The 22,783-nt window shown below is 42.0% G+C and overlaps 1 protein-coding gene across 3 annotated transcripts in view; it reads right to left on the bottom strand.

The window, feature by feature from the left end:
- Positions 1 to 4,261: 4,261 nt before the first annotated feature.
- The window catches only part of LOC122470258 (zinc finger protein 705A-like), a 33,247-nt gene continuing 14,725 nt past the window's right edge, over positions 4,262 to 22,783 (bottom strand). For 2 of the 3 annotated variants that reach the window (XM_043557694.1, XM_043557685.1), the window contains exons 2-5: positions 18,343 to 18,428; positions 16,934 to 17,060; positions 15,664 to 15,759; positions 4,262 to 4,646 (exon numbers count right to left, since the gene is read on the bottom strand). In XM_043557694.1, coding sequence (XP_043413629.1) covers positions 4,540 to 4,646; positions 15,664 to 15,759; positions 16,934 to 17,060; positions 18,343 to 18,354 — 342 coding nt within the window. In that variant the 5' untranslated portion in view covers positions 18,355 to 18,428 and the 3' untranslated portion in view covers positions 4,262 to 4,539. Of the gene's footprint in view, positions 4,647 to 15,320; positions 15,389 to 15,663; positions 15,760 to 16,933; positions 17,061 to 18,342; positions 18,429 to 22,783 lie in introns of all 3 variants that reach the window. The other variant, XM_043557701.1, reaches the window with a different exon arrangement.

The raw sequence follows: 22,783 nt of genomic DNA, 5'->3' as shown, positions 1-22,783 counted from the left end.
ATAACTCGATAATAAATTTTTTCAAATCACCTAAAACGGCCTTTACCAGAGTGCACTTTTACCCAACATTAACACTTACCGCTCTCAAGGAGAGGAGGAGGCAGCCAGAACAAGCCCTTGGCCCACCAAGGGGAGGAAAATTGGGTCTGAGTCTTCTTCATTGCTAGGCCATTTGTTAAAATAGATGTGAATTTGGAGACACCGTGGCCAGTTCTGTGGGTCTTCCTGTGCCTTGACAATCTTTGCTGTCATCACGGTGCACATCTGGCTAGATCCGGTTTATATCCAGACACTATAACCTTCTCTCCAATGTCACGTCACTATTGAATTCCTTAAAGTATTTTGAAAGCCTGCTTTCCACTTTTTCAGAAATTGTTATTGGAACTGAAACACTTGATATATTTTCACAAACTGAATCCACTGCACTGGCAGCCAGACTAAGCGGGAGTCATGACCAGTACCTGCCACTCAACCCCTGCGCACGTGGTCAGTCTTCATCATCCCAAAGGTAGCCTTTCCCACCACTTCTGACGGCATGGATTCATTTTTGTCCTTAAAAGCTTGAATTTACAGATCATGTGTCCTTTTGTGTCTGGCTAAGTCTGTTAAATTTGTTCTAGTCATTGGCCGATTTGTAGGTCACTAATTCACATTGCTGATTATTCTGTTTAATGACTATTCAATATTTACTTACCTATTCTGTGTTAACGGGCATGATGTGAATATTGTAGGGGTTAACTAATGAAGGTGCTGCTGTGAACATTCTTGTCCGTGACTTTTGGAGACCATATTGGAAGACTTTTTGTTGCAGCTGAACCACGAATAGATACGTTAAATCGTAGGACGCGCTTATGTGGATCTTTAAACTTCCAAACCACTTGCCCAGATTGTCCCAAGGCACACATCCTGGGTCATTCGAGAGCTCCAACACTTAAGCCAAACAAAATTGACCGCATTTTCTGTTTTCTGTCGCTCGAGTTAGCAGAATACACACCCTTCCCAGCTGTCTGGAGACGGACATAAACCATGACGTTGGAGCTGGGCTGTGAGTCGGGGCTGCAGTAGCAGGGTTTCTGACCTTGACCGTGGAAAGGGGAGCTCACACTTTCTCAGATTGCCCCACACCTTTGTCACAAACAATAGGCATCCTGTGTCCATTTGTCCTTCAACTTGTAGGTCAGTCTTTTCTTTTTTTCTTTAAAGAATTGTGGTAAAATACGTATAAAGATTTACCATTTTAACGATTTTTGAGTATATAATTCAGTGGCATTAAGTACATTCACATTGTTGGACAACCATCACCACTATCCAAAATTCAGAATGTTTTCAGCATCCCAAACTCCCCGGTAACTCCTTCCCCAGCCCCCAGTTACTTCTACTTTCTGTCTCTTTGGATTTGATCACTACATGTACCTCATGTAAGTGGAATCCCACGGTATTTGTCCTTCTGGGTTGGCTGAAATCACTTGGCACAGTGATTTCAAGGTCTATCCCTGTTGTAATTTAATCTATGTCAGAATTGCATTTTTTTCAGGCTGCACCTCTATACCACGTTTTGTCTATCCATTCGTCTGTTGACGGACATTTGGGGTTGTTTCTACCTTTTGATTGCAAATGATGCTGAGTATCTCACGCCCCCCCCCCCCCCCCCCCCCCGCTTTCAACGATTTGGGCTATATACCTAGTAGAGGGTTTGCTGGCTTGTATGGTTAATTCTATGTTTAACCTTTTGAGGACCTGCTGAGCTGTTTTCCACTGTAGAAATTTTATACCATTTACACCCCTGTGGGCAATGCACAGGGATTGTGGCTTCTTTACATCCTTGACAACATTATTACTTTGTAAACAGCCATCCTAACAGGGGTCACGTGACATCTCATGGTCATTTCCATTTCATCAGTCCTTCCTGCCTAGTGATGTTGAACATTTTTCACAGGCTTATTGGCCAACTGAGGGTCTTCTTTGGAGAAATGTCTATTCAATCCTTTGCCCAATGACTAATGGGGGTCATTTGTTTCCGTCTGTTACTTTTTAAATTTGAGAAATAATCCACGGTGACTTTCATGCAGGATTTTAAACGGTACCTATATACCGGCATCCTTCCCTGTGTCCCGCCCTCACACGGCCTCTGGGGTGAAGCCCTTGCTCAGGAAGCCGCACTCAGGCTGCCGCACTTCCCTCCTCCCGCAGACACCAGGCCTGCGTCCGCGCTCCACTTGCCCAGATGTCCTTCCCTTCTCGTCCTTCTCCTTGCTCATCTTCACCAACTAATTCTAGTCATGCTTCAAGATTCAGCTCAGGGCCATTTCTCCAATCCTCCCCCCAAGCAGGCCAGGCTGACCCTGGTGGCGCTCCCGCATTTACCCCACTCAGCCGAGGTCTCTGCATCTGACCCTTGAGAGAGAGCTCCCGGGGTCTGTCTCCCTCCCCGGACGCCATCTGTCGTGGAGAGGGTGCGCCTTTGTCATCCGCCTGCGGCAATACCTGGCACGAAAGAAGAGCTCAGTGTTTGCCTAACAGAACTCCACTCTTGATTCATAGAAACTGCTACCAGAAAGGCTATTTTGTCAGGAACGCATGGCAGTACCTGCTTCGCTGCGCCCTCGCCTGCACTGGGAATTACAGTATTTGTGGCCAGGCCTGGGGGCGAGGCTCCGGGCAGCAGAGCCCAGGGAGCGATGGCCTAAGTGGGACTTGGGAACCAGGGCTGGGGCGCAGGACAGAGGAGGATGCTTTGGTGCTGGGGGAACAAAGCTGCGCCCCGGCTGAGGGTGGAGCTCAGAGCAGGCGCAGCTCCGGGCCCCGTACGTGGTGAGGCACTGTCGCGCCCCAAGCGTCCCCGTCCTGGGGGACGGAGCACAGCAATGACCAGAGCCCCCGGGGGCAAGTCTGTGCAGCGACCACTCTGTCAGCTGGCTCAGCTTTGGTGCAGACTGTGGGAGACCTCGGCAGCAAAGGCTAATAATGCGCCCCGAGGTGAGGTTGTCTTCTTTTCCCTTTCCAGTGGGCTGAGGCTCATCTGACGGACCGGACGCCGAGCTGCTCTGGACCGGGGACGGAGCTACACTGATAAAATGCTTCCCGGATCTTCTTATGGCCGTCCTTGGGTTTTGAACTCTGCAAGGTTGTTGCTTCTGCTCTGTCATAATCCAAAGCTTTCCCAGAGCTATTCTTGCCAGTTTGTAGTTGTTTATTGTTTTTGTGGGAGAGATGAGCATTGGGCCCTCCTACCCCTGCACCTTGCAGATGTCACCCCTCAGGTTTTCCTTTCTAGAGTTATTTTTTCTCACACTCAGAGATGGGCATGGTCATGTAAGAAGTTAAATCTAGTCTTCTCATCTCCAAAAGGAAAACAGAATTTCGAAGAAAACAGTTCCCCAATCTTGCCATCTATAATGTTACAATGATTTTCAGAGGCAGCTGAAATTTTCAGGGCCCATCACGATGAACTTGTGTCTCGGTTTCAGTGCGTGTTACTGGGGGACTGTCCACAGGAAAGGAAAACCACCCTTGGAGCTGTCGCCGCTTTAAACATCTCTGTAAAATGTGCTTAGTTTACCAAGAAAAGGTGCAAGCCGACCGGCCAGCTTCAGAGCCGTGGCCACCTTGGGAGCCCCGACCGCCTGAGAGGTGCCTGTCTCCTCTGCCAGAGGTCAGACCCTCTTCCCTCAGCACTGTAGCTAAGGCCTTGGGGGAACAGGCGGTGGGACACCCTTGAAGACACGAGCTCATCTGTCACAGGTTAGGAATAATAACTGAACAGAATATCTGCACTCTTGTATGCTCATTACTGTGCATCTGTGACCATCCCTGTCACCTCGCTCCGGGTCCTCAGATGACCCACGGGAACCAAGTTTCTTTACCCCACTGGTGTCTCGTGACACTATAGTTGCACACGGACCAAACCTCCCAAATAAGAAAACAGGTGCTCAAATCCTTTGAGGACTTCCTCTGCAGGACAAGTGTAAGACCTGGAGACTCTGAAGCACAGAAGATGTTGAATGTGGAACCATCTCCAGAACTGGTTCCGGAGTTCCCAGCTCCAAGAGAAAGCCATTTGAGGACCTGAGTTTCCCTTACCCACTGCTCACTGACCCTCCCTGTCACCATACCCAGCCCAGTCCTAGTTCTCTGAGTACATCAGCCTGAACTACGGCAAGGAGAACGATCACCAAGTTTCTAGTCTTTTCCATGGAGGAAAGCAATCTCTGGGTGATCACTGTGCTGAACTGATTAATATCACTACATTTAAAATGCAAAGGTAGCTCTAACTCAGTTTATTAGTTCCTAAAGCCAAACTGCGCAGCTCTTCTTTGGGGAAAACTGCAGCCCAGAGAAAGGTCACCAACTGTTGACTCATGACCACATATAGACGGAAGAGTTCTGAAAACTCTGGATTAAACGAAAAGAACTGTAGTTGATCTGTACCAACCTGCACTGCATTTAGTGAAGAGATTTTCACTGCATTTAGTGAAAATTTAGGGATTTTCACATTTTAAAAATTATTTTAATTAAAACATTAGAAATCAAATTATCAAATTATGACTGAGGTGAAAAAGTTACATTTCTTCCTGCAGCACCCAGGCAGTGAGAACCCTTAGATTTCAGAACAGCGGGATTCAATGATAGGCTGACCGCAATCATGTCTGAAATTCAAAAGAGAAACCAATGAGAAGACTTTGATAGAACTGTGATACAACATCTAATATTAAAATGGAAAAGCTACTTTAAATAATAACTGCAACATTAATGATAAATTAATGACAACATTAAGTTTAAATTATAATGAAATAGTCTAAGGGTATAAGTATCAATATCAATAACATTATTTATATAATCTGTGCTTAGACTACTAATATTGAATTATGCAGTAACTCCTGAAAGTAATTATACCTTATTAATACCAAATTATGAAGTACTACTAATATATTCTACATTACTAACTTATTAGTCTGATATAATAATGTCAATAAAATTTTAACGGAATGTTTTCTAAGTTTCCCAGAAATATTTATATAGAAGTTGTGTGAGGTATTGTTTGGCCAACAAAGAAAACAATGTTTAAAGTGTTGGCATTTTCCAGTTAATGATTTTTTTTTAAGTATTTGTTTAGAGAAGTTTTATGTTTACCACAAAACTGAGAGAAAGGTACAGATATTTTTCATCTATTGCCTGACTCTATACATGCACAGCACCCGCCCCCCACCCCTTATCAACACATTTGCCAGAGGGGTACGTCTTTTGTTTTTTACCAAGGATAGCCCTACACTGACACATCATCACCCAGAGTCCACAGTTTACCTGACGGTCACTCTTGGTTGTACATTCTATGGGTTTGGACAAGTGTATAATGACATAGATCCATCATACAACAACATCATTCAGAATATTTTCACTGCCCTAAAAATCCTCTGTGCTGATCAAATTTTTAAAAATTGTGTATTTGCAAAAAAAAAAAAAAAGGAATACCAGGAAGTTATATTTTAATGTCCTTTCATTTTCCACATAATAAAATTATTATTCACTTTACATTAATGAAGAATTCCTAATATTGATTCATGTCCTCACATGAAGTGTTAAGTGGTTTGCACTATGGCATACTGTAAATATATCATTTTCTGCTGAAGAGCAGTTTATTTGAATATTCAAGTAACTACCCACTAAACTATTTTAATCGAAAACATTCAGCCTATGCCATAAAATATTTGCTGTGTTTATACTAATTTCAAATTTCATAATAATTGCTTGCATCTCAATGTAATTTATACAATTATGCCATTTTAATTGTTTTAGAAAAGTTTCCTCTGAACATTCACAGTTCTGTAGTGTGTGAGTGAGCCCAGCATGAAATGTGGCCAGATGACAGACCCTAAGATAGAGCTTAAAACAGAATTATTTCACTCTCTGCATGACTGGAACATAAGAATCTCCATATTTCATATGAACCAGCAATATACATCACGCATAAGAGACTCATCTATATTTTTACATTACCCTAGTTCTCTAAAAACCAAGATGTAATAGATTTCCAACATCAAGTTTTAATATGTTTTTAAAATATGGTAATTCCTATATAATAGTGGCAATAACAAAATACCATTGTGTTCCTGTATTATGCTAGAGTGATCATTCAACAGGATTTAGTACTTACTCATATCTTCCCCTTGTTATTCTCCTGTATCAAATTAAAAAGCCAGAGGAGTCTGGGAAATAGAAAGGAGGTCTGTCTACTTAGAGAAGAAAATTGCCACTGAGCCCCAAAAAGCAGGAGAAAAACTAGTTCCGTGGAGATAAATGTAAATCCTAGAGACTTTTCTGTAGGAGACTCAGCCCAGCAAGCTCAGAGGAGAGTGACTCCCAAGTCAACCTAGCATCACAGGTACGTGATGTGGACATGCCCACGAGCACACCGGCTCCTCTGCCCTCTCCAGTCAGGGCTGACGTGCAGTGTCCTTCCATTCTGTTACATCATGTACAGTTTACCCATCAATTTTCAGCCAAGGTTTTTAGTTTTTATTTTGGCTACTTTTCACTGTTATGAATGTTCCGTACGAAATGATTTTCATAGAAGAAATCTTTATCAATTCACTTACTATTTGGAATATTCTCAAACGTGACATGGGGGGGGGCACTGTGACACACTGAGTGTGGCTCACTGCTCAGCCTTTCTACTTCCCACCCTCTCCAAGCTGGCATCTGGCAGTGACAAAGTCGCAACACCAGCCTTAAATCCCACAGCACCAGCATTTCAGGCAGTTGTTCGGGACTGAGCTGGTGCACAGAGCTGGCAGAGCAGAGCTGGAAGGCAGGAGCAAACATGTGCTCTTTTTTAAAACAATTTTTAATGTTTTTATTTATTTTTGAGAGAAAGAGAGAGCACGAGTTGGGGAGGGGCAGAGACAGAAGGACACACAGAACCCGAAGCAGGCTCCAGGCTCTGAGCTGTCAGCACAGAGCCGGACGCAGGGCTAGAACTAACGAATCAGGAGATGATGACCTGAGCCGCAGTCGGACGTTTAACAGGCTGAGCCCCCAGGCACCTCTCAAACATGTGTTCTTGACGCAAGGGAAGGTGAGGGCCACCAGGGAGGGATCATCCCTAAGGAGAACAGACCACAGCTCACTGGCTGCCTGGACACTGGCTCATCCCTTTGCTGAAGGTCACTGTTACCCCAAGGCCAGCTCCCCTACCCTTCAGTCAAGCTACATGGCTCCAATATCTTCTGTCAGGTTTTATTCCACTTCTGTTTTTACCAGAGACCTAGAGTCCAGAACAAATAGCCTGAATGTTCCAGCTCACCTCTGCCCCTGCTTCTCTCTAAATTGTATGAGCAGGAAGCAAATCATGCCATCCCCAGACTGGTCTGGACCCTCAGCCAGGTCGTGGTGTGCTCCTGGTCAACATAACCAATTGCGCAGAACAGCAACATCATTTCAGGCCGTTATGTGACAAACCTTGATGACAGATCAAGAGGAAGACAATTCCACCCAGTTGTCATGTCCAGACACAAACTAGAGACATCATCCAAGCCACAAAATACCAACTCCTTCCCTCTCTCAGCCTATATAAGTGATCGCTGCTTCTTTACAAGATACAGCTGTAGTCTTATTCTATTCATACCTCCAGAGAGAGAAGGTTTCATAAGACACCAGTTAAACAATTATCCCTGCTTTCTGACAGAAAATATCTAGATCTTCTTCTAACTTTTAACTGCCCCCTGAAATCAACTAACACAAGTGAAAATCAGCTCGTTCTAAGACCTTATTGAGAATTTCCAAAGTTCCATTTTGAAACTTGTCTCTAAATGAAAGGAGTAACGAATCCAATTTTTGTTCAATCTCAGGCACGTTTCGGACAGTCTTTAGCTGGAGGTCACTGACAGCTGTGTATAAAGTATGAACATCTGCATGTGCGTAAAGGCATACACACTTTATTTTACAAACCCGGATCTGTGTTCTCAATGTTTAAACACACGATCACAATGCACGGTCAGTAAGCTGAGCTGAATGCCCCCCATGAGGACTGGCACAAAGACTGCCAGCCGTCGTGGGGCCACGATAAGCTGCTGGTTGTGGACGTGTGCGTGAGCAGCGGCGCAAAAACGTGGGATGGAGAATTTGCCATCATTAGTTGGAGCCCTGGAGCGACAGGAGCAAAGAAAAGGTGTTCACGGCTGTGTGTGTGCCACAGGTCCCCATCCATCAAGGCACTACTCAGTGAGGCAGATGAAGGGGTATCACGGTGTCAGGAGACCCGGAAGAAACTGAGCTCTTGCGAGGCTGTGACCCCTGCCCGTGGGTCTTCACTCCCCACCCATGGTCCTCTGTTAGGTTTCCTGCCTGACCTCAAGTGTGCGACAACCCCATCTGCAGCTGCGGAGTCTGGGATGGGATTCTCACAGAGCCAAGAATGGGAACCGCGAGGCAGATGCTCTTGGCTGAGGTGACGGATGGGTCAGTGAGTCAAATTTCTATCAGGTTGTTCCACAGGCTCCGCTTGCACCCGCATCACATCTCTGCAGAATTCAAGGTGCACCTTCCACGAGAGAACAGCCGAAAGGTGTGTCATGACTGCCGCTACATTTGGTAGCCATGCACACAAAAGATGCCAGTCTCTTAAGCATCTTCCCGCCAAACCCCACACATCCTGGTATTACGACCTTGCTCTCTGGTGCTGAGTCCCCCCTGGCCAACACCTAAAGGAAACAGGCCAGCGAAAGGAGTTCAGGGTTGCTCCTGTTTTACTCACCCCTCTCATTCCTGAGGAGGAGCCCCAGAGGAAAGTCCGATGCAATGACTTCAAGGAGAGAAGGAACTCTTCCGGGAGCGCTGGAGCAAACTCCCAAGATGAGGAGGGCAAGGCCGGGTGCACAGGGGCCAAGCCTGCTGCCCTCAGGTTCCTCAGCGCCCACTGCTTTGTCTGCAGCCGCGGGGACGCTCTGTGTCCTGCTGAGCTCTCTCGTCTCCCAGGTCACAGGTCACCCCCAGGATTCGGGTTCTGTAGCTGGTGTCATCCTTTTCAACTGGGATACGATTCACGTTCCATAAAATTCACCCTTTAAACTGGGACTTTCTTTTAGCATATTCACTAAGCTGTGAAGCCATCACCACTAATTACAAAACATTTTTATCATCTGCCAAGAATCCCCATCCTCATTAGCAGACACTCTCCATCCCCCCTCCTCCCTGTCACTGGCAACCACTACTCCACTTTGTTTCCGTGGACCTGCCTCCTCTGGGTATTTCATATAAACAGATTTACATGAGAAGTATCTTTTGTGTCTGCCCTCTTTCACTTAATAGAAAGCTTTCAAGGTTCATCAGTGTAAGAGCATGTATTTAGCATTTCATCCTTTCTCAAACAGCTGAGTAACATTCCACTGTTCAAGTATGGCACATTTTGCTTTTTCATTCAACTTAAGGGCATTTAGGTTGTTTCCACTTTTCAGCTATTATGAAAACTGCTAAGAACACTCACACGTACATTTTGGCATGAACCTATGTTCTCATTTATGGATAGGTCAGCAGAAGCTGAAATGCTGAGTAGTATATGGTAACTCTATCTTCTTGAAGGACAGCCAGGCTGCATTCCAAATCAGCTGCACCATGTGACATTCCCATTTGGAAAGGATGAGAGTTCAATGTTCCATATCCTCTCACTTTCCACCGTCTTTGCATGAACCATCCTAGTGGCAGTGCGGTGCTATCCCTTTACAGTTTTGATTTGCATTTCCCTAATGACCATTGACTTTGAGGATCTTCTTGTTATTCCTACTGGTTGCTTTTATATCTTCCTTGCAAAAGATCTACTCAAGTTTTTTGCCCATTTTTAATTTTGATTTCTAGACAATTTTTGAGTTGTATAAATTCTTTATGTATTCTGGATACTACTCTCTCTTCAGATCTCTGGTTTGCAACTAATTTTCTCCCCTTGTGTGGGATGTCTTTCAACTTTATTAGCGTCCTTTGAAGCACATTTTCATTTTGATGAAGTCCAATTTATCAGTTTTATTTGGTTGCACATGCTTATGATACTGCCTAATCCGAGAACACAAATATATGTATTTTTATTTTTTTTAAGTCATCTCTACACCCATTGTGGGGCTCAAACTCATGACCTCGAGATCAAGTCACATGCTCTTCTGAGCCCGCCACGTGCTCCCAGGAACACAAATTTTTATGTCTTTGTTGTCTTTGTTTTCTTCTAAGAGTTTTGTGATGTTAGCTCTTATATTTAGCTATTTTACCCATTTGAGGGCTTTTTTTTTTTTTGTATATTAGGTAGGAGTACAATTTCTTTTCTTTGTATGTGGATGTCCAGTTACTCCAGGACCGTTTATTAAAATAAGTATATTGTTGGAACCCCTATCAAAAATAAATTGACTATAAATGTGAGGATTTACTTCTGAACTCTTAATTCTAGCCCATTAATCTAGAAGTCTATTCATACTCCAGCACTAGAGTCTTGATTAATGTCTCTTTGTGGTAAGATGTGAAAGTGGGACACGTGAACACTCTAATTTTTTTTTCTTTCAAAGCTGCTTTTTCTGGGTCCTTGGATCTCCACGTGCATTTCATGGTCAGCTGCAACTATGATAAAGATTACACTGAATCTGTAGGTCTGGGCGTGCTGCCATCTGATATTAAATCTTCCAACCCGTAATCACTTTCATTTAGGCCATTTAAATATTTCCTTTTTTTATGGTCTATTTCATTTCTTTCAAAATATTTTGAGTACAGATCTACCTGTGTTAAATGTATTTTAAGCATTCCATTCTTTTGGTATTAACATAAATGTTATTAATTTTCCGCTCTCTAGGATTCAGTTCTGGCTCATGCATTGCTTTTAGCTGTCTTAGCTTGCTACTTTCCTCAGCTTTGTCTTCTGTGAAACTCATTTGTGTAGAGTATGCGCCACTTGTACACCAGAATTCCCCCAAACAGTGTTTCCTTCTGTGTTCTAATGGTGGGATTTAGTTTATGTGGTATTATTCTTTTTGTTTTCATTTTTTAGGAACACTCCACAAGTGATGTTTAGTCTTTCTCAGTGATTTACACCAGGAACCACATGATGTCAATGTTTTTCATTATGATGTCAATTATTTTTCATCGATGTTTCAGTTACATGCTTAAAGTGTTTACCTAACATTAACCTTTTTCACTAAGGTAGTTTCAAGTGGTGTTTTTCCTACCATTCCCTCTGCATTTTTTAGCCAGTATTCTACTGTGATGTTTCACTTCCTGCCACGTATGAAGACACGTACGTATATGTGTATGACTATGTTAATCTTTCAATGTGCTAAAGAAATCCATTATTTTTATTTTTTATTTTGATGATATGGTTGTCCCAAATGTGGCCATAGGAGCCCCTTCAATCTGCCCCCTATTTCCTTTTCACCTGTCCACTCTCCTTTTGTACCTCCTTACTTTCCAGCAAAAGATACCTTAGACTCATCTGTACTTTCTCTACTCAATACCAATCTTGCATTTGCCCACCTCAATCAACCCCTTCTCCAAGAAAGCCTAGCTCCAATTAGTGAGAAGGAAATTTAGAAACCAGTAATTGAGTGATATTTGTCATTGCAACTGAGGTGTCCCTCCCTACTTCTAGGCCCTTTCAGGGCACAGGACACATGTCTGCACATATGCACAAGAACACAGATTGTCAATTCATGCTAATTAAGTCTAATTCCAATTCAAATGCCCTGAAACTTATCTTCTCCTTTCTCAAGTATCTGTATCTCCATTTTCTATTACCAGGTAAACTTTTGGCTGAAAAACACCTAAATATATTTAATCACATACTCAGTCATACATTAAAAATAAAAACTTTAAAAACTGCTACACTCACACCACTGAAAAAAATAACCAAATCAAGTAGGCATTAAGAATAATTTGCAAGTATTGTTGTATTTCGTTTGAGTGTATAAAAACACTGTGCTCAAAAATTACTTGAATTTGGGTATTTTTTTTTAATTTATTTTCTGTGATTATGGTAGTTATTTGATAAAAAGTTAGGTTCGTTTGTTTTCCAATTTTTCCCCACTCATCCTTTTCACTTAATTTCCTTGCTGGTACAGCAAACGTTCCCAAACCAAGCTTCCAAACAGAAGTGTTCTCAGAAGTGTCTTCCTCCTCCTCCCACTTCCTCGATACTCCTCTCCACTCCCTATATTTTACTTTTATTAATTATCCTCCCTTCACTTTTTCAAGACCAGCAGTAGACTGTCTCTGGCTTCACGTCTCTCTAACATGCTGTTTCTGACCTGCAGATCTTGTTCAAAAAGGCTCACCTGATTAGGTTATGCTTATTCAGGAAAAACGTCCTTGGGATCACCTTACAGACAACCAATTCGAGACCTTAACCACATCTGCAAAACCCCTTCCCCACTGCCACATGATGAGAATGATATTCTATCACATTCAAAGGTCCAGAACAGAAGCAAAGGAAAGAAATTATACAGGTGGGAACACTAGCGGGTATAATCTTGGGGGCAAGACTTTGAATACTGCCTCAAAATTACTGTTGATCCTCTTCCAACCCAGAGAGTCTGAGGCTGTAATATATAAGGAATAACTGCTTGGGGGTTTAGCAGAAAGTGCTGGGAGAGAAGAAAAAGACTTCGATTCCACCCAGACCATCTACAATGGTCCCAATCCCTCACCTCAGAGCTGGACCCCTATTTCCCCTCAGTGTACCCCATACTCCTCCATCCTATCCTTTAACCTACATTAACCCTCCCTACCTGGACCCTCTTTCTGAGACCTGTGCACACCGTGGATCACCAATACCTGTCCCAAAGCGCTGCTGTGGTCACTTCCAGTGGCTTGGCCTTTGACCTTGAGTCTACCTGGAGATTCCCTCTTGTGCATCCTCATTCAGTAACTTGGCTTTTACGCCTTTCCCTCTTTTCTGCTTTCGTCAACACCTAAGGCCACCAAATGCTCCCTTCAATCTACCCTGCTCCAACATCACCTGGCACCTCCGATGCCAGCCATGCACCTATAGCTGCCTCCTCACCCGCTTGTACTCACTTCTCCCTCTGCCCATGTTTATCCTACCCCAACCGGGCCCTGGTCTCCATCCCCACTCTCTCCTCCTCTGTCGTGCTCGAGGTAAGAATGACTGTGGCTGTGCAAGTAGGAAAATGTGGACAGGTTGGACATTTTAAAAAGAGGAGTACTGTTTTAACACTGGACTTTATTCACAAACCAAATGTTTATTCTTGCATGTGTGTATTAATTTTTACCATGTACATGTATTTTTAAACCTGGATTTATTTTTGAGCAGCAGGCAAAAGTTTATTAGAGTATAAGATTAGAAAAGAAGAATAAAAGGAAAAGTTCTCTTTATAGAGAGGGGACATTCGAAAGTGAAGGCCCCTCAACACTGATACATGTAAATCACATTATTTTTTTATTATGATCTTTCAGCATATTTAGGTTATTTTATGATTGACTCATGTCTGTAATTATGGTCAAAGCTGCATAAAAATATAAAGTGAACAACATATTAGCCTTCTGAGGAACAATTTTTACTAATTTCAAGTACTGATCTATTGAAAGGATTTAATTTTTATTGTTACAAATTCTTCATTAAACATTCCTGGATCACAACACAAATCTCTATTTTCATCTTACATTCTTTGTAATAGGCCATCTGGCAAAGGTCTGAATACTCTGATGAAGTGTGGGTTATAGGTTTCTCTAGGCAGAGTTTTTTTGTAGTCTCTGCCGTAGCATTTGCTCACGGCGCTTAAAGAACAGATTGCGCGTGATGGCACGTTGTGAAGGCACAGTGACTGTGTGCATACAGTTCTCCCTCTGTGAGCTCTTTGGGGTGGTTAGAGTGGAGTACAAAGACAGTCCTGCCTCACATTTATCATACGGGTTCTTTCATGTGAACTGAGGTCAGACACTGATGAAGGCTTTTCCATTCTATGTGATTATTTTATTTATTTATTTTTTTAATCTTTTTTTTTTTTAATTTTTTTTTTCAACGTTTATTTATTTTTGGGACAGAGAGAGACAGAGCATGAACGGGGGAAGGGCAGAGAGAGAGGGAGACACAGAATCGGAAACAGGCTCCAGGCTCCGAGCCGTCAGCCCAGAGCCTGACGCGGGGCTCGAACTCACAGACCGCGAGATCGTGACCTGGCTGAGGTCGGACGCTTAACCGACTGCGCCACCCAGGTGCCCCTATGTGATTATTTTAACTAAAGGGTAAGACGTTTACCTAGACTTTGGCCACATTCATTTCATACACAGGGCTCCTCTCTGGTGTAAAATTACTCATGCTGTTTAAGGTGACAATTTTGAGGAAAAAATTCCTATTATTTCTCTTCAGTTTGACTTCTTTTATGTTGACTGAAGGAGGAAGGATGATAGAAACTTTTTCCACATTTATCACAGATGTGGGTTTTCTCTCCCCTGTGACTTATTTTGTGTGAATAGAAGTTAGCATTCTGGCTGGAGTGTTTCCTATATTTGTTGTATTTATCGGGTTTCTCTCCTCTTCGGGTTCTCTGGTGTATATAAAGTGAAGTGATCCAATGGAACCCTTTCCCACATTCTTTACATGTATAAGGTTTCTTTCCTGTGTGGATTTCTTTGGTGTGAGTCAAACTTAGCCTTCTGGCTGAAGCATTCCCCACATTCATTACACTTGCAGGGTTTGTCTCCAGTGTGTGTCCTTTTGTGCATAGAAAGCGGAGTCCTCTGGCAGAATTCCTTCCCACATTCCTTACATTTATAGGGCTCCCCCCCACACACACACACCACCATGTGATTTAGCACATACTGAGTCACCATGGATCTGTAGGGGAAAACTTCCCCACATTCATCATATTCATAGGCATCCTTTTTAGTGTGAAATCTCCACTGTTCGAAGATGAGAGGCTGTTAAAGAATTTCTCACATACACTCGTTAATTCTTTTCTCTACACACGACTCCTACTTTGACCATGCAGTGAAAATCTCCTGCTAAAATCTTCCCTGTGTTAGTTATACATGCAATGCCTATTATTTTCTGCAATACAAAGAGATTTCCTTTTTCATAACATCTCAACTGCAGAGATATCAGATTTATTTGAAAGATTTCATTAGTTTCAAAGACTAGATGCATGAGCTATGTTTATGTTTGTCCTTTTAGAACTCATGTGGTGTCTTTGAGCAATACCTTAATTTTTCCCCTAATTTCAAACTACCCAAAGCTCTCTGCTGGGCAGCATTTACTCAAATCACAGTTGTGTGCTGCACTCTAAAATCTGTCAGTCCCATATCATTAATGTTCAGGGAGGGTTCACCCCCTTGAAACTTACCACTGACATGCACTTAGATGGGTCCTTCCTGCAGACATCTTCTTGCCTCATAAGGCTACTTTTTCTGTCTAAAATAATGTAAATAAAATGAACTGCTAGTGTGCCTTACAGGAAGAAAACTGTTGAAAACATGCAAGGCCTGTGTATGTTTCAAATACTGACTCTTCCACAGGGGAAAAATGTGAAAAGAAGGAATATATCAGTGAGTTGACAGGCATTTCAGGTAAGTGAAAACTATCAAGTGTTTTCAGGACATAAGATGTCTGCTGTTGACATTTCCCTGTCCTGCTCTCCCTGTATCAGGATGTTCCCAGTGCTGAGCACACACAAGCCTGGAGCTCACCTGGAATCACGCCTTGGGGAAATCCTCTCCCTTCCCTCCACAGCTCCACTCCTTGCTGCAACTGGGAAATCACATCTGATTTGCAAACTCGATACCCTGTTTGTGGGGAGTAAAAGACATACCGATTTTAGATCCTGTACAGAGAAACATGAATGATCTTTAATATCAGGACAGGATACCAAGGAAGAACTAGGTGAACAACAAAGGAGAGCCCAGGGAAGAGCACCTTGAACACTGAAAATACTAAGGTCCTTCAACATAGCAAGAAGAACATCGTGACACCATGCCAACACAGGGAGATTTTCTTGTTGCTGATTTGCAGGACCAAGATCAAAGACAGAGTGAAGAATCTTTAGTGTTTTTCTACAAAGGAGAAATTACATGTTCCCACAGTAGAGTTAAATTAATTTTGAAAAATAACATAAAAACAGAGAAGGAGGCAAACTATGAGAGACTCTTAAATACAGGAAGCAAACAGAGTTGCTGGAGGAGAGTGGGGGTGGTGGTGGTAGACTCAATGGGTAATGCGCATTGAGGAGGGCACTTGTTGGGATGAGCACTGTTGTATGTAAATGATGAAAAACTGGGTTCTACTCCTGAAACCAGTATTATACTGTATGTTAATTAACTTGAATTTAAATAAATAAATTAAAAATAAATAAAACAAGTACACAGAAGCTTCACCAGAACAATTTAATTTCTCTCTGAAAATAGGTAAAAGGCTAATAAAACATCGGGCACCTGAGTGGCTCAGTTGGTTAAGTGTCTGACTTAACTCAGGTCATGATCTCATGGTTTGTGAGTTCAAGCCCCACATCGGGATCTATGCTGACAGCTCAGAGCCCACTTTGGCTCCTCTGTGCCCTCCTCTCTCTGCCCCTCCCCTGCTTGCTCTCTCTCTCAAAAATAAACATTAAAAAAATAAGTTATAGGTATAATTTCCACAAAATGGATTTTTAACTACCAGTTGACCATATAGAAAACAGTTATTTAGTAATATTTAGTGCTTTCATTCACTTAAAACATTCATTGAACTCCCAGCAGAGTCCTGGGAATTACAGACCTAGAAGCAAGAAAGGCACAAAAGAGGGGTCAGGAAAACTATATTCTTATGGGGTGACAAAATAAGTGTAGGTAAGTATAAGAAAAAACAAATTACGTTCAAATAGTGTTAAGAACCATGAAAGAATCTGAATGAGGGCTGAGAGCGGAGGGATTAAGTGAAAGCTAGATACTTGCTGAATAAATTTATCAGTGTTGACAGACTCACCCACAGACACCAGATGACCGATGTTCTCCAGCATCACATCTCTGTACAGCTTCCTCTGGGATGCGTCCAGCAGGGCCCACTCTTCCTGGGTGAAGTCTACAGCTATATCCTTGAAGGTCACAGATTCCTAAAACATCAGAGACATTTTGGTGCAGCCAGGGCCTCCCCTATCAGGGTCCAGTATGCTGGACATGACGGTGCCGGAGATGAGTGGCTGTATACACAGAAACGTCAAAATCTGCCTGGGGTTCTAGTCACACGTTTCTCTATGCTGCCTCGTCATGTGTCTTTCACACACACTCACACTTTGTAAACATAACTTCATTACAAATGAGTGTCTCATGAGGTGCAGTGGAAATAACCTGGACACAACAGTGCCCAACTTTCTGCAGGACTGAATGGGGCTTCTAACAGAACTTGGACAAGCAAGTGTGGCCTCTCTCATCCCTACGCAACCCACATGCTCCTGAGAAGGCATAAGACATACAGTTCATAAGCAAAACCCCAAGGGACCTAAGAATGCTGTACATAAGGAATGTCCTACCCTGACCCTCCTGTGGTAAGGCTGTGCATTTCAATCTTCTCTGGGACCTCGGAGCCTTGGTTATCACTATCCCTCCTGTAACATCATCCTGTCTAAATGCTAATGGGTAAGGGAAGCCTCTCAATTGAACCTGATCTTTCTAGTCCTGCAAAATTTGCTACAGGACCCTAGGTTTAGTTCTATTATAATCTATGCACAACCCAAATTAGGAAAATATTCGCCAGAAATTTGTTTTCAAATTTGAACAAAGTTTAATTACAAAGAGAGAATTTGGTTTGTTTGGGAAAAAAGTGGTAAGGAAAATTTTTCTATGCTTAAGTTATTAAAATGCTCAAGCAGAGTCTAGAAAAACTTTAGTAAGTTTAAAATTGGGGAAAAAAAATAAATGATTGCTCATAGCTCTCTTGCCTCCCACCCCCAGTGTCAATGCTGCAGAGCCCTGCTCTGCAGTATCTGAAACCCTGGATGGATGAACTCCCCTGAAGAAACACCTGCCTCTCTACAGGCCTGTAAACTTCTGCTCATTCTCATTTCTATCACCTGTATCACCACATGCCTAAGCCCACTGCAGACACTAACACACTTAATGAGTGAGTCACTTCTCAACTGAGGCCATGTGATGGATGAGAAGAAACAACTTTTCTGCAAGGACATACTTAAGGGGATGGGGAATGGAATACAGTAGTGCAATACTGGGTAGGGGATTATTTCTTGATCAAACCCGGACCTGCCACAAGCCTCGCTGAGTCCTGAAGTGTGACTGACATGGGGTGGGGGCACACAGAAGATCCAAGCCATGGAGAGAAATCTGCTCATCCCCTGGAAAAACAGGTGTCCATGAGAAGGAAGAACAAGTCCTACTCACCTGTGGTTGCATGGTCTAGAACTCAGTCGCTCCTCTCTTCCTGCGTATTCTCACCAAGGAACAGTCCAGTAACTAAGCAGACAAAGCTGAGGAAAGAGAAAGCACCCACGAGACTTGTCTTTTCCAATATTCCTAGGTATGCCCATCTTGCAAATGCAAATCTTCACACGGTAACGACTTCCCCCTCCCCCAACCCGGTTCAACTCACACGTACCTGCAGAGTAAACAAGGACAAACAGGGAAGGGGGCTCTCCTCTCCAAGAATCAACAATAAGAAGTCAATAATAAAGTCAACAATAAAGAAACTATTAATATCCCCGTTATAGAGATAGCAAAAGCATAGGGGTTTCTAGTTTAATTAGACTTGATACTCAGAGGTCTTAATTACATCTCTGGTACCAAAATCCTAGGAGATTCTGACTCCTGTCACATGGAGGTGCTTGTATCCAGAACTAAGGACACCATTTTGGAATTTCATATTTTATCGTTCTTGGTGAGGTCCACTAGCATTGTTTTCTAACACCCATCTCAGCTCACGAGGGCCCCATACTCTCCCTCAGTCACCTTGGCTCCTCCACATGTGGGATTCAGGCAGTGTTAGTGCCTCAACCCACCTGTATCACTCACGGCCTTGGACGTGTGGCGAAGCAACCATGGACTCTCTTTAAAGTTTGGCTGGAACACTTCAATGACCCAACCCTTGTTCAAGTGTTCAGTGACTCTGCTATCATGCAAGTCTAGCACATACAACCCCTTGTACAGGAAAGAAGCAGGAGTATACATGTCACAATGCTACACACTACGGATTGCTGCACAATCCCCACAGACCAGATAGGCTCATAAAATATAGACTGAGGGGTTTAGTTTTAGAGGTATCTTATTGACTTCTTGGGGCCTGGAGTTCTAGTTATTTTTATCAACAAGATTATGTCTGCATTTCATGACTTAAGTATATAAAAGAATTTGTCATATCTAAAGTGCTACCTAAAACAATGTTTATAACTAAATATATTGCATCCACATTCACAACACGTCCAGCAAAGGGTATGATTAAAACCCACTGACCGTGAGGACCTGGAAAGAGAAAACATCTACCTGTATTAATTGAGACTCTGTGCCAAAGCATAAGAGACTCTTAAAAACTGAGAACAAACTGAGGGTTGATGGGGGGTGTGAGGGAGGGGAGGATGGGTGATGGGCATTGAGGAGGGCACCTTTTGGGATGAGCACTGGGTGTCGTATGGAAACCAATTTGACAATAAATTTCATATATTGAAAAAAAAAAAGACTCTGAGTGGAATTTACATATATCTGCTTACATACATTGAACTTAATACTCAACAATAACTCTGCCTTTACAGATTACTTATACATTTAATGAGTTATATGCACTAGATTCAAAAAATTTTATTTATAGGACAAAACTACATGGATACAAATTGACAGCTAGAATTTAAAATTAACTCTATATATGAATGTGAAATAACTAAAGAATTTCATCTTGAAGGACACCGGGACCAGTTTTACCTACGTATGTCACCGGTCAGATCAATGACCAGAGAGACTCTTCTCTCAAAACCTCCTCCTTTCAACTTGTTCACATAATTTCTCCCCATGCCCAGGATGTCCTACTACATGGGAACCTCCATCTTAGTGACCCTAATTTCCAAAATTAGCCTCCACCTCTAATTTGTACTGATCAGAGGAACATACACTTACTCATTCCAACATACACACACCAAGACCAACAATTCAAATGCCCTTTAGTTCTTTCTAACATCTACTACTCAAAACTCCAATTGCAGATGACTCCAATATCTCATAGTCTCATGGCTGCATCTGTCACAGATCAGAACGAGGTACTGAGCTGGTCTAAATACAGTGTCACAAATCTGCCAAAAGCCTTTTCTAAATATCTAGCACCTGACTTTGGCTTAACAAGTGCTCTGCCATGCTTCATGAATGTGTTAATATTACCTGTGCTTTTCTAATCTCACAAAAAAATCTCACCTTTTTCCTTAGTTTTCAAAAATGGTTTCATTTCCTACTGCAGAAATGAAACAGATAATTTGAAGAAATATTTCAGCTCACTGGCAAGAAACCTACAATTATTTCCTGATTCCCAACCCATCAGTATTTCCAGTCTCGTAAAAACTGAAAAGTCATCGCTATTCCTAATTAAATCCAACTTCTCCAATTGCATCCCCTTCTTTCCTACTTCCTCAAATATTTTATGTTCTTGATTATAAACCAAATTTCTTTTACCAGTAACCCCTTCATCACTTCCCCATCTATCTCCTTAAACTCATTTAGTCTCACCATTCGTCAAAGAAAAACATCTAAACCAATTTATATCTAGCTGCTGATACACGACCTTTTCCCTTCAAAATGAACCTGAAGAAATATTAAATATTTAGTAACAATTTCTTCACATTCTCTCACTTTTAATTACAAAAATTAGTTCTGATTTCCAAGTTAATCAATCTTGTTAAGATCAGTTATTCCCCCATGATTAAATCCAGTGAGTGTTTCTCGGCCTTTTACTTGGAATTAAAGCAGTACTAGCACATGACCTCTGTTTGGGAACTTTCTTTTTCTAGGCTTTTTTGACAATTCAGATTCCTAACTGCCTTTAAAACAGTCTAGACACTCCTTCCAGAAGTCCTCTGCAAGGTGTTTCTTGAACAACAGTGTTGAAATATCTCCAGGTTCAATTCTACCCCCTTTCTCTCCTCTTACAATACTGTCTTGGAAATCTCACAACACTCTTTCACTTGCTTCAATTTCTCCCATGGTTATTCCTAAACTGAAAACTAAAAACATACCTAGACTCCACTGCTGTGCTGTAATCCCCACCTGCATGTACTGTACGCATGTAAAAGGAAACAGATTTTGAAATGAAGCCATCAACTCTTCCACAATAAAAATTTCTTGTCTTCTAGTCTTCCAAGTCCAATAACAAATCCACCAGATATCCAAGGATTAATCTTTGACACCACTTCTCAGAACCACACAACTAAGCACTGCTGTCATCTCTACACTGAGCACTGTTATCTTTCATTTCTACTCTGGTATCTACATATACATGGTCACTTCATACTCACTAGGTTTCAATCTGAGATTAAATGCCATTTCTTCAGAGATCCCTTCTTTAAACTACTACCTAAGTTCCTTAGGTAGTTTTGCTGCCTTGAGTAGAACCTGACTTTGCTTCCTTCAGGTTACTCATTAATTTCTTACTATGCATTCATTTATTTATTTGCTCCTTTCTTCATTGCCAAAATTACCTGCAGAAAAATCACCCGCAGCATTTTAAGCAAGGGTCTCTTTGACTATGATTTGTGAATCATAAATAAACAGAAATTCCATGTCCTCATCACCTAACCTATCCTCAGATGTGGTACTACAAATGGCCCGTCATTATAAACAATCACATTCATAATTAATAATTACGGCAAAATAAAGGAGATTGGATCTGATGGGGGAAATTTTTCTTCAATACTCACCAGAACCTAAGTACATGGAAAACCTGGGATATTGTATGGCTACTGAGTATGCCATCACCACAGACCCAAGCTCAGAACTTCACTTACTTTAGGAATAGACATATATTTATTTGTGGACTCACTTTGACATAGTTGGTAACTTCATCATATTTACGATGCAATGGACAGACCTTGTTTACCTTGGATGTTAATCAAGATAAATATCACCAAAGAATAACTAGTTTAACAAAAAAAAAAATTCCCCTCTAATTAAATAATTTAGATACAGTTATGAAAAACCGAGTGATTCTTAAACCCTGTTTGTGTTCCAAAGGCACTGAAAGGCCTCACTACATTGTGGGTTTGGGCCTGTTCTGGCAAGCGCTACAGGGAAGTTTACAGCAAGATAATCAGCATTCACCAGTGGGTTTAGCCTACCAAAATAATTCTAGGGCTTCAATGTGGCAAATCTACTTCTGAGTATTGTACATGAGGGAAACAAAAACACTAACTCAAAAAGATATATGCCATCCTCATGTTCACTGCAGCATTATTTACAATAACCAAGCCATAGAAGCAAACTTAGTGTCTACCCATGGGTGAATGGATGATAAAGAAAATGCAGTATAGATACACCCAATGGAATACCATTCAGCCATTAACAAAAAGGAAATCTTGCCATCTGGGACAATGTAGATGAACCTTACTAGCATTACACTAAGTGGAGTAAGTCAGACAAAGAAAGACAGACCTCACTTATACATGGAATCTTAAAAAACAAAACAAAACAAAACAACAACAACAAAACAAACAAACAAAAAACAACCCAAACCCATAGACACAGAGAACAGATTGGTTGTGGTTAGAGGCAGGGGGTAGGAGTGGGCAAAGTGGGTGAAGCTTGTCAAAGGCACAAAATTCCAGTTATAAAGGAAATAAGTAATGGGGATGAAATA

This window comes from Prionailurus bengalensis, chromosome B1, assembly GCF_016509475.1.
Source record: "Prionailurus bengalensis isolate Pbe53 chromosome B1, Fcat_Pben_1.1_paternal_pri, whole genome shotgun sequence".
In the NCBI taxonomy this organism is placed as follows: domain Eukaryota; kingdom Metazoa; phylum Chordata; class Mammalia; order Carnivora; family Felidae; genus Prionailurus; species Prionailurus bengalensis.
Note: the sequence above shows the minus strand (reverse complement) of the source record. Positions and strands in the feature narration are given on the sequence as shown.